At 54.7% G+C, this 11,814-nt stretch overlaps 3 protein-coding genes across 3 annotated transcripts in view; 1 reads left to right on the top strand and 2 right to left on the bottom strand.

Moving 5' to 3' along the window:
* Positions 1-697: 697 nt before the first annotated feature.
* On the bottom strand, positions 698-8,303 carry LOC119090535 (U4/U6 small nuclear ribonucleoprotein Prp3). Its single transcript, XM_037213352.1, has 10 exons — positions 8,213-8,303; positions 7,473-7,628; positions 6,808-6,957; positions 6,313-6,522; positions 5,462-5,705; positions 4,740-4,882; positions 3,353-3,567; positions 2,806-2,952; positions 1,777-1,867; positions 698-1,216 (listed from the first exon to the last, which is right to left on the bottom strand). The coding sequence occupies exons 2-10, from the start codon at positions 7,617-7,619 to the stop codon at positions 1,067-1,069; spliced, it is 1,497 nt and encodes a 498-aa protein (XP_037069247.1). The 5' UTR covers positions 7,620-7,628; positions 8,213-8,303; the 3' UTR covers positions 698-1,066.
* On the bottom strand, positions 7,960-9,394 carry LOC119090138 (uncharacterized; the record flags this gene model as incomplete). Its single annotated transcript, XM_037212932.1, has 3 exons — positions 7,960-8,004; positions 8,357-8,523; positions 9,289-9,394. Coding segments are annotated over 3 exons (318 nt in total), but the record flags the coding sequence as incomplete, so codon positions are not given.
* A 1,857-nt stretch (positions 9,395-11,251) lies between these two features.
* The window catches only part of LOC119090137 (ankyrin repeat domain-containing protein 13D), a 5,687-nt gene continuing 5,124 nt past the window's right edge, over positions 11,252-11,814 (top strand). Inside the window, exon 1 of the mRNA XM_037212931.1 lies at positions 11,252-11,266. Coding sequence (XP_037068826.1) covers positions 11,252-11,266 — 15 coding nt within the window. The remainder of the gene's footprint in view (positions 11,267-11,814) is intronic.

The following is an 11,814-nucleotide window of genomic DNA, read 5'->3' as shown; positions in this document are numbered from 1 at the left end:
GCCTGATCATTCTGCTAACCTTCAATTTCGTTCATGGCCTGTGAAGGCTTTCCAGCCATCCTGCTTTTAGTGTGCGACACACGTGCTTTTCGTTCTTATCAAGGTGATGTTAATGTGAAATCGCTTCTGTTCAGCCAACGTGTACGCTCCTATCGACCGGCGGAGCACCCCACACCGTTTCACTTCCAAGACGCCTGAAATGTCACGACCCGCACATCCCACGTTCTCTCCAACAGGCACCAGGATCAGCACGAGCGATTATATATTCCGTTCTGACGTGGCGCCTCGGTGGCCGCCGCCAGCGCGGCGTCCGTGCCACCAGAAACAGATCCACAAGGCCCGTTCAGCGTCCGAGGTCAACACACAACGACCGCGGCCGATGCAGACCCAGCTCGCAGCCAATACCGCGCAGCAGCAGCCTCCAGAACGGCCCGGCCCACTCGGACCGCCACGCTTCACGCCACCGCCACACAACGCCGCCACACCGAGGGAGAACCGGCCGGTTGGATCACATCACAGCGGGCCGTGGCCGCCGCCGCGGTCGCGCGCGCCCGCCGCCCTCCCGAAGCTCGCCGGGCGGCCGGCGAAGAGTCTGTGACAGCGGAGCGCTTCGGCCCGGCCGCAGTTGGCTGGTCCAGAGCCGACCCCTCCGGTCCCCGTGGCTGCTCGCTGCCGGCGGCTGCCTACACCGGCGCGGGCTGCACGCGGCCGCCGCCAGCTGTCGTCGGGCGGCACGCTTCGGCGCGGCGGCAACCGCGTTCGCCGTTATTCACAGCGCTCGTCACATGCGCTGGCCGGCTCCACACCGCTCACGTCGCGTTGGCACCCTTCCGACACGGCAGTGGTCACGGGAAAACGTATTTCGGCGCGGCGGCCATCCGGCTGCCTCCAGCCCCGCAGTGCGGCAGTCACGTGATATCAACCTCCAGAGGGAGGGCAATCACGCGATATCCGCTCCAACACGGGCACGATCACGTGACGTCCCGCTCCAGAAAGGGCGTGACCACGAGACATCCCACTCCAGCCGGGCGGTGACCACGTGCCATTCCGCTCCAGCGGGCGGTGATCACGTGGCCTCCTGCTCCAGAACGGCGGCGCTGTAGGCCAGGTCCCAGTAGTGTTCCACACCCTGCTTGCGGAAGTGCTCGCGCGCGAAGCTCTCGTTGGGACACAGCTTGAACTTGATCTCGCCGAAGCTGCGCTGTTTGGTGGTGCCCTGGCGGCGGCGAGGTCGGGTCAGTGCCGCCGCCCACCCTGTGCAGGCGAGCTGGACCGGGGGAGATGGATCCCTTACAGGGCGGTCCTACGCACTGCGCCGGCTCGGCCGGGCACCACAGGGCCGGTGCTTCGAAAGGCAAAATGGCAAACCCGTCAACAACACGCTCCCCGCGTAACGTATCTATAACTTGCAATGTCCATCAAACCGAGAAGGAAGACACCCATCTCAATAATCGCCGAGTGTCGGTAACCCTTTGGATTTCAACATGAGGACATGTCGACTTGCCATGACGTACGACAATGACAAATTTACGGGAGATCATCCAACACCATCACATAATTATTCACATTTAACGTCGCTTAACATCGGAGTGTAAACACGTATATCACTTTGGCTCCAGGCCTTCGGCAACCTTCCCAGCTGACGGCAAATGTCAAGAGCGGTAACATAGGAACTTACATGAATTCAAATGCTCATAATTTAACAGCGACACCATGTCGAATAGAATACATCGCTATAATTTAGTTTATGCAGCGACGAACAGAATGGCCACCTACCTCCCATATGAGGACGCATTTGTTTTCGGCCTCTTCTCCTTCCTTTCCTTTCACCATGTCCTCTTCCCATTTGATTCTATGAAGCATCAACCTGTAATTAACAAAATCATAGTAATCATCTCAATTTCCACAAGCAGTTTACCAAGCTAAAGCATCTCAATCGCTTAACGTTACACACGAGCAGCCCTTCCTGATTTATGGAACGGAGCTGAGCCCCCACTTTCTGCAAACTTGAATACCCGGCCAGGTATTCGGATTCTTACATCACTTGATCCCACACATGAAGATTACAATATACGCCTCATATAATATTGCAATACAATACAATAAACAATATATAAATGCACTAATTACAATAAACGATTATAATAAACACCTTGCGAAATTACTACACTTGTTATACAAAAACAATTCACTACGAATTATGCGACCGACAACTTTGTCAACCTTTGGTCGAACCCTCCAATGACTACAATCGAGGGGAAGGGTGTCTGTCGGCCGCGCGTTCAGCTCTCAACGGGGCCGACCGCGCCGAAGTGGCGCCACACCACTGACGCGCACACGCCACAAACGTTACAAACACACGCTACAAGCAACATTTTGCAGACATGGTGCAGCGGCAAGACGGAACACGTGGCAACAAGGGAGTATAAACGTGGGGACAAAATGATGCAGCTTTTAAAAAAAATCCTCCGTAATGAATTCAAGCGTGGCGAAAGCCTGAGGCATCTAGTTTATGTCTATGACACAACCATAGGATTTCCGTACCTGACACCTTATGTGAGGCATGGCCCTTTCCAGTGGTTGTCAAACGATGTTCAGAGATCTCAGTAACTGTTCTCAATTTTAACACGTCTCAACTACCGTTTCATTCGGGGCCGTGCGAAGTCAATTTTACTCCAATTCTACGCAGAACTCCCACACCTCCATGGACAAATTCCATCCAGGTACACTCCATATATGGCCCCCTCCATACCCGGCGGCCGCCAACAGCACCCTGGGCTGGCAGCAAGTTAGCTAGGGACTTACTTCTTGTACTTTTTCTGCTGCTTCGGCCCGCCCTCGACCACCACCACGTTTACGTCCTTGAAGAGCACCACCGCGCCCGTCATGAACAGTTGGTTGGCGTTGGTCTCTACCTTGAACTTCTTTGCTTGATTCGAGAGATCCGTTACCCTGGTAACGGGAAAGTTCGCGGTCAGCGCGTCAACACATGACCACCCAGCCAACAGCAAGCCAGCAAAAGGCGGTAGGGTATACATAGAAGCAAACGGAGCATATCGCGGCATGACGAGACACTGGAGACACCAAGTCTGTACCGATTCGCGATCAACTGCAAAAATTGAATGGTAATGGCCATGAAAGGAAGCAGTTCATGCCACTGTAATGGCAGCAAAACCAATTCAACACAAATTCAAAGTGGTGGGCATGTTGCCAGCATACAAGGCCAAACGCGCCCGACCCTCACCTCAATCCTAAAAAGACGCTAAAACCCCTGCGTTGTCCAGCGCAGGCACCGACGCTCTGACACCACCGCCCGACAACCAGCCCCTATCCCGCTCTCAACACGCCGCACCTATAGATCGCCACGTGGATCTCGGTGGACGTGTCCTCCTTGATCTTGGCAATCTTCTTCTCCTTGCGCTGCTCGGTGGTGAGCTTGCGCGCCGCGTTGGCGTCCAGGTGCGTCTTCTGGCGCTTGGCCATCTGGGCGCGCACGTGCGCCTCGATCTTCGTCGGGTCCTGGACGGCCTCGTTGCCCAGCACGCGCATCAGGTTCGACATGCGGACCTGCGACGGAGGGGGAAATAGGGGTGGGGTTAGCGCGCCGCGGCCACCGTAGCCCGCGGAACCACCCGCGGACCGGCGACGTAGAGGCTGAGGCGGCGTCCTTTGCGCTTCAGGAAGGCGACCAGGTAGAATGAGAACATGGCTTGTTGCACTGCCTTCAACACGGCAGATCAGAACCAGCGACATCGGAAGGGTGCGGTGTTGCGGACGATGCAGGGCACTGAAAGGCAACATTTCGCGAAGGGGCGAAATATTACCTTTTCTATGTCGTCACTAATGACGATAATCAAGTGAACAGTGATTGGGGGGGGAGGGGCAGATTCCATTTTGGAGGATCGTGCGCACTCAGTGGCGAGATCGCCGTCCCTTCCGTGGGCAGACGCCATCCCGAGAACTCTGTCTCCCTTGCCTGTCGATTCCTGCCATCCTGTTCAGGGACACCGCGTTCTGCACGGGTCAATTGCACTTTCGCACCTACACCCCCCGGGAGCTATGGTTTGGTAAAGGTGACCTCCGTTCGGATGGGCCACGTCGACACCAGCCGAGCCGACGCGCCACGCGACACCTGCCGAGTCGGCAGTCGGCGCCGTGCGACCCCCTGACCCGTGGCCTGCCGTCCGGCGAGGGCGCCGCGGGCCCGACGGACGCGCACCATTCGACCGCCCTCAGATCTCTGATCGATCGATCGATCGCCCTCAGCTGCTGACACAGGTGTAGGTCGCCAAGAAGGGGGCAGGGAGGACGGTGGGTATTCCTGCGTCGTCAATACGACGAGGGTGCAGTGATTTTGGACCGTGATCGGAGAGTCTGCGTTGAACGTCGCCGTTTGATCTCGCCGAGCGAGGTCGTCACTTCTCGGTCTCCGTCCAGCTCCAAATCGAAATGGAGGTGCAAGGAGAGCAAAATTATAAGTCATGAGTGAATAGCAAGCCTGGGTTTTCGCAAGACGTGGTCTTCAGGGCTCCAGCGAGCCCACTCTACTACACTCAAAAATATGGGAAGACACCCCTAACAGTATCGTTTAGCGGGGCTTGTTCTAACTCGACAACACCGTACCCGGTTTCGCAGCCCGCTCATCTGGAAGTATCTCCTACTCCGAGATCGTCTCCCGGTTTACGGCGCGCCGCGCTCGGCTTCGCCAGCTGTCGTGCCGTCCGCCGGCTGCTCCTCACCTTAGGCTCCGGCGGAGGCTCCAGACCGAGCCGGATCTTCTCCTGCTTGTCCTTCCAGGCCTCGCGACGGTTGGTGCGCCGCAGCTTCTTGCGCTCCTTCTTGGTGAGTAGCACCGGCAGAAACACGTCCTTGCCGCCGTCAGCTGCAGGTGGACGGGTGACGTCAGGACGGATGACGTCAGGACGAGTTACGCCAGATGACGTCCGGGCGGTTGACGACAGGTGACGGAAAGACACGTCACCGGCAGACGCCCGCCACATCGCCTTCCATGCATGCAGAAATGAAGCGGCTCCATTGGCTGGATCCTGCAAAGCTTGGCCAGTCGCCACGCTGATTGGCTCGTTGTCGAAATCACCGTTGCACAATTGGCCAGGGTATGACATAAGACTGCTGGCTGCTCCATGTTATGCCAGTCGTTACATTGACATCAGCCAAACCTAGGGATTGAAATTGGGCATAATAAACCTCTATCTCCAGGCTGGCGTTCTGGTACGAGATGTATCTACATTAAATGTACGATCCTCACTTACACTCAATGGCCACGATTCTGCTTGTCGCTGGGGGCGTTCTGAAATACTACGCGCAACATGCAATCGCTCACGGCCACGGTCTCGACCTCAGAAAAGAGCGTCTTGACCGCCGTCCCGTCCCACCACAACAGCCACCATAGGCATGGCCTCCGTCCCTCCAGCCCCTGCCCCGGGCCGGCGCATGTACTGACTGGGCGGCGCCATCTGTGTGGGATGCTCCACCAGGCTGGTGACGCCCTGGTACCGCTCGGCGCGCGGCCGCTCGTCCGTCTCCGGGCCGTACGAGTCGGCCTGCAGCACCACCTGGTCCCACCACTCGATGGCGGGCGGGCCGCCGTCGGCCGCCGGCTGCCAGCCGGCCGGCCGCGGCGCCACCATGGCCAGCCGCATTGCCGACGAGATGCCTGTCTTGCGCGCGATCTGCGCTATCTCGCTCTGCAAGCGATGCAGGAGGGAGTGAGAGTCGGTGGCGGAGGTGGGAGTGAGAGTCAGGGCAGGAAAGAGTGAGGGTCAATGGAGGGAGAGAGAGTGAGGGTTGGTGGAAGAGGAGGAGTGAGAGTGGTGGAGGAAGATGGTGTGAGCATTGGCGGACGCAGAGGGAGTGAAAGTTGGCGGATGAGGAGGGAGTGAGAATCAGTGGAGGAGGAGGGAGTGAGATTCGGCGGAGGAGGGAGTGCGAGTCGGCGGAGGAGGGAGTGCGAGTTGGTGGAGGAAATGACAGTCGGTAGAGAAGGAGAAAGTGCGAGTCGGTGGAGAAGGGAATGACGGTCGGTAGAGGAGGAGAAAGTGAGAGTCGGTGGAGGAGGAGGGAATGAGAGTTGCCGGAGGAAGAAGTGAGGGTGAGGGGAGGCAATCTGACGACGCGGCGGGTCGCACAACCATGCCGCCAGCCATTGCGCACATATGGAACACGAAGTCACGAGGATGAATTGCCGCGAAAATCCGTTACAAGGCACTCTTATTTGTCGCCCAATCAATGATAACGCGCGAAAAGCCAATGAGACAACCTAAGCAAAGACGGCCAAAACGCGAAGTGACGCACCTGGAGTTTCTCGAGCTGCGCCTTGGTGCGCATGCGCGCGGCCACCTGCTGGAAGCGGCCAGGCTCGTGGAAGTTGAAGGCGCGCCGGCCGCGGGCCGACGGCCGCAGCGAGACGCGCGGGTCGAAAAAGGCCTGCTCGCTGACGTCCTCGGCCGGCCGCTCCTGCAGCTGCTGGCGGAACTCGGCGCGCCGCTTCGCACGGATGTTGGCCTGTCGCGGAGCAAGTGACGAGTCACGCCCGGGCCCTTCACGAAGACACATAGCGATACCATTCCGATGACTACACACACGCATAGTGCACCGTTTCCATTGAAAGTCTCAGGATTATAGTCTGACAGCGTCCCCGCACAGAAACCCTTCTACTAACCTAGCCTACATTTCACGTCGCATACAACGCATACTCCAACAGAGAACCTGCCCACGACAGCACCAGCGACGGCACCCGACCGCACATCCCCGTCGGCCCGACGCCGGCGCCGCCCGGCGTCAGCTCACCTTCAGTGTGGGCATGCGGGCGGCGATCTGCACCTCGTTGCCCGAGGCGTCCACCGTGCGGCCGTGGTCGTCCAGGATGAGCGGGCGCGGCTTGTCGGCCGGGTCCGTCGAGCGTACCGGCAGCGACGATAGCTTGGCCGCGATCTCGGCCTGCCAGCGGCGGCGCATCGGTCACCATGGCGACACGGCGGCGTCAGCTAGCGGAGCAGCAAAACTGCGCCGCGTTAGAGATGTTACATCAACCTCAGCGAGCTTGGTTCCGTGCACAAATGTTTCCCACCATGCAGATGACATCAGTATCACAACGGAATACATGGAAAAAGAGGTACACATCAGTAGACAACATGGTCATCTGAAACACACTGATAAGCTTGACATGTATGATACTATGATTCAAAAGCCGTTTCAGACTGGCAAATACCCTGCTTAAATGCTTTCATACTCAAGCCATCCCATGAGCCTACAGTGCAGTCCACATGCCCTCAACCAAAGTGTCAAGTGTTGGCTAATGCCATGCAGCCATCTACCAGCACACAGCTCTGAGGCCAGGTTATGCTTCAAACTCGGTCTGACACCAGCCTTCGCCGTCCCGAGCCCGAGCCAAGCCGCCGCCGGCGGCCAGTAGTGGTCGGCCCTCGATCAGCGGTGACCCGCCCTCAGCCCACCTGCAGGTCAGCGATCTTCTTGGCCTTGTCGGTGAACGGCGCCTCGCCGCTGGTCGCCGCCAGGCCTGGCTGCGCCAGACCCCCCGGCGCCAGCGCGCCCAGCGTCTTCTTCCGCATCTCGATCATCTTCTGCGCGTTGGCCATCATCTCCTTGATCTGCGTGAAGAGGACGACACGTTGGTGATCCGGACACATGCTACAACGGAATGTGACCTCGCGTAAGTCATGACAAAATGAACGGTGCAGCCATGTATGTCAAACTGAATTAAAAGCGTACCTGCTCAGTTACTTCAAAGAAGCACGGGAGAAAAGAAACACGACCGACCTGGGAAACATACGCGTTTGCCACAAGGGGCAAATAGAGCTAGAGAGGCTCGTGCCCTGTGACACCATGATACAACATTAGCCCCGCTTTTCTGCCCAGCCGTTCACAGGGTCGACGGAGTGAATGGCGAAAAGTCGAATCACGTCAAATGGACAGGTCATCTCACATCTTGACAAACAGCCTGTTTGAGCAGCCTCCCAAGATCACCTACCCGGCCATCGGTGAGCAGCTGATCACCAAACCGGGCCACCATCCCGCCCCATCCGCTCCGGTCTTATCGGTCCGGGGTCGGAGCGTATCCCCACCGCAGCCGCGGAGAACGGGTCGGCCCGCTCGGGTATCCCCCTCCCCCCCCCCTCCGTTCCCCGAGTCTCTGCCCGCAAGGCCGGCAAAGCACCGTGCTCGGTCTCCTCACCTGCAGCGGCGTAAGCGGCGCCTTGCCATCCCCAGAAGCAGCGGGCGGCGCGGCGGGCGCGGCGGCAGCAGGAGCGGCAGGAGCGGCGGGAGCGGCGGGCGCGGCGGGCGCGGGGGCCGGCGCGGGTGCGGGCCGCGCCGGGACCGCCTCCTCGCGGCGCATCTTCTTGGCGCCGTTCTCGGTGGCGTCCGGCGCCGCGCCGGGCCGCTTGGCCGCGAACTTGGGCCCCAGCCGCTTCTCCTCCAGCAGGTCGTACACCCGCGCCGTCAGCTTGGCCGCCTTGCTAGCGTCGATCAGCGACGAGATCTTACCTGTTGACGGGTCAGGACAGGTGGTCAGACCGTTGCGCCTGCAGCACCTCAGGCGATCAGACTGCTGCACCCACACCACCTCGGACAGTTAGACTGCTGCACCCACACCACCTCAGACAGTTTAGACTGCTGCACCACATGCTGACCGCTGCATCGTCGAAGTTCCTGATGCTGATCCAGGGAACAATTTTCATTGATTTTAGCCCAGATGCCCCAACAGTGGAAGGACTATGGCCTGGACAATAAGTGGGGTGGCATCACAAGCTGGAGGTGGCACATCACATTGATCAGCTATCACAGCGAAGCTGGTGCCGGTCTCTGTGGTGATGCTTCAACACAACAATTTGAGTTGCGACAGTGGCAAAACAAGTTGCCAACTAGCTATTGGGTACTACAAATGCCATGTTATAAAAACAGCTTAGCATGGAAATAGTCCTTAGACTGAGCGACACTGTTATTGCCTATCTTGCCATGCTGGTGAGGTTCTTGACACACCCGAGAATTGAGCACACAATCAGTCATGACTGTAAAAGAAGACAGCAAACTGGCAAGCAAACAAACACAGCACCAACAAAAAACACAGCTGTTTGTAAACTGAAACCTCATGGTCACCATGGATGCACAGATTGCAGACAAATGGGTGACATTACACCTCAGGTATCAAGCCAATTATGGCATCTAAACAAGTCTGGCCAAAAGATCAGCTGCCTGCGGCTTAGCTTTGAAAGTAGAACATAAAGCCAAGCCAGACCTCCTTCAACTTACTGGTGGTCTTGTCCTTGCTGTATCCAGCATTGATGTAAGAGGTCAGTGCTGTCACCACTGATGAGTCACTGGCTCCCAGGTACTTGCGGGCTGCCTTCTCCACATGAATACTCCACTCCTTTGCTGGAGGAATGTGACATATCTGATCCTTCCTGTTACTGCACGGCTTCACCACAGTCTATGACCCTGCAAACCAGGGCCAAACTGGTCAAGTTCAGTAATGTGTGCAATGTAGTTAGTTGTGATTGTTAAAGAAATCATCATTGTGAAATATTTCTGGAACATGCAAGGATCATCAAAAATGAAAATGGCTAGAAGGTATGACAGAGTAGGTACTACTCCCTCTTCAACACATAACATCATAGAGGCATTCCACAGCAAATTGCTTAACTAATCATTCTTAGAATCTATAATTGCATTAGAAACTTAAGCACAAAGTTTTTTTCAATCTGCAAAGCATGGACCAACCAATCTTGTCAGTAATTACAAACATCTTGCAAACTCTGTTGGAAAATCAAAATCTAAATTATTGTTCAACTGATGCACATTTACTTAAACTTTGTAACTATGTGGTTATATTGACTGTCCAAACCATTACCCTGGGATGTATCATACAGGATGAAACATTAAGGAACATAAACAACACCACGCCATGCAGCAGGATAGTCTTCACCTTCCTTTCATCATCCTCTTTGGTGATGTATCATCATATTGATGAGGAAAACATCCAACATCACCAATGCCAAGCCTGCTGTGATGTTTTACAAAACATGTCATATGTATATTTCACACTGTCTTACCAAAACATTATGAAATAGACTACATAAGCCATGTGAAAAACTCACTGCATACCCATACTGCATACCCACTGATGCTGTTCAAGGAGGCTGGTGCATGGCTAGGGCACTAAAAATGGCTGGGGCCCTGCTGCCCCAGCTGACAGGGCTCTGCAGGCTGTTGATGTATTTGAAGAGCATTTGTTGTCAGTTGATTGCAATGTCTTGTCCAGCAATGGATACACCTTAATGCTTGCAAGTTCCAGTCCATGACAGATTTTCCTCTCATTTTATACCATGTGGGTCTATTTATATTTAGTGTGTAGGCTCCCCAGATCATGTAAGCCTGCATGATTATGTTGTGGCCAACAGGACACTAAATTGCATGTCAATGATGTGGCTTTTTATCACACCTTTGATCTACAGTGCCTATCACCAAATTTTAGCTAAGAACTTATAAAACTCCTCCATCTTGGTGTTGTGCCTTGGCAAGAGACATTTTTTCAAGTCACTGCAACCAGTGAGATCAAAACTTTACAACTGTGTCATAGTTCTACAACTGCTCTTTTGCGCAGCGATGCATTTCATAATGGACATGTGCAGTGTAGAACTTCCTGTTGCTTATGTTTGTACTAATGCTCTTTATCACAATGGTATTATTCCATTATGAGCTGGGGCATTATTTTTTGTCCTTCATGCCTCTCACAAACACCCAGTTAACCTTAGTTTATTTGCAGTGCAAATCTGCAGACTTATCAAATTTGTGAAATTATCTTGGGGCAAAACAATCCAATAAAAGACGAATGCTCAAAATGCATGCAATGCCTGGGCAACTCTAAATTTGCCTGCCAATCCGCTAGCAGTTTGCATAACCTTGGGTCGACAGGGTTGGTTGCGGTGATGTCACCGGTGACTGGACCTCACAACTGGGCAGGGCAATAATACAGGCGGTACCAATGAGATGAAGCTCATTCCGACAAATATAATTACCTCCCTATCTGACAAACCGCGTAACGCGTGGAGAATGGACAAACGCACCGACGCACGAAGATACTGAACATGGCGCAACAATTACAAATGTGGAGACGAAAATGGTACAAACGTTTCAAGCCGGGTTTGGATTTCACTCATTCCTCCACAAATGCTTCCTGTCGCGAATAGACGGAGAGATGTTGCTAAGATTCGGTATGGTCCGTAAGTCCGCGAGTGTCAAATCACCGAAAACGCAGAAACCTTACATAAATCAAAAATTCCGCATTACGGCGGTGCCGTAGTACATCTTATATTATCGGGTTTCACCCTGCTCCTAGTACTACTCACCGTTGAAAGGTGGTTACAAGTTTCTGTGCAAAATTCCATGAAAAATTATCTTAGGTGACTGCTAGAAAAAGCTCAAAGCTGAGACTACACTGGTGCTTAGCATATATTTCACGTATTTGACGTCATCAATGAACATTCCTTACTGATAACAAGCATTCAACGACTTAGTCGTGGTGATATTCCCATTCCGATACCGCGTGAGATAAGTGTCGTTCGGTTCGAGCGCGTATGTTCCAAATCGGTCAGTCGTGTGGGTGCTCTTGGTAGGGGTGTGGGTGCTTCGAAACGTGATACATTTCAAATAGTACGGCTGCCTGCTTGCTGAAGCTATGTTTGGTGCACTAATGGTGATGAAAAGACGTTATGTCTCGGACCGCTGATTTTCGGAGTGCCATTTAGTTTACGCCTCAACTTTGTGACTAAATTCCTG

The sequence above is a fragment of the Pollicipes pollicipes genome, unplaced genomic scaffold (genome assembly GCF_011947565.3).
Source record: "Pollicipes pollicipes isolate AB1234 unplaced genomic scaffold, Ppol_2.1 Scaffold_3087;HRSCAF=3621_pilon_pilon_pilon, whole genome shotgun sequence".
NCBI lineage: Eukaryota > Metazoa > Arthropoda > Thecostraca > Pollicipedomorpha > Pollicipedidae > Pollicipes > Pollicipes pollicipes.
This window is presented reverse-complemented; position numbering and strand designations above follow the sequence as displayed.

Bases quoted from the DNA above. Each gene is read 5' to 3' on its own strand.
- LOC119090535 (XM_037213352.1), bottom strand. From the start codon at position 7,619: ATGATGGCCAACGCGCAGAAGATGATCGAGATGCGGAAGAAGACGCTG. The intron at 2,953-3,352 runs GTGCGGCGTGTT...TCCCGTTACCAG, and splicing joins ATCCACGTGGCGATCTATAG to GGTAACGGATCTCTCGAATC. The intron at 1,217-1,776 runs GTAGGTGGCCAT...CGCCGCCGCCAG, and splicing joins AATGCGTCCTCATATGGGAG to GGCACCACCAAACAGCGCAG.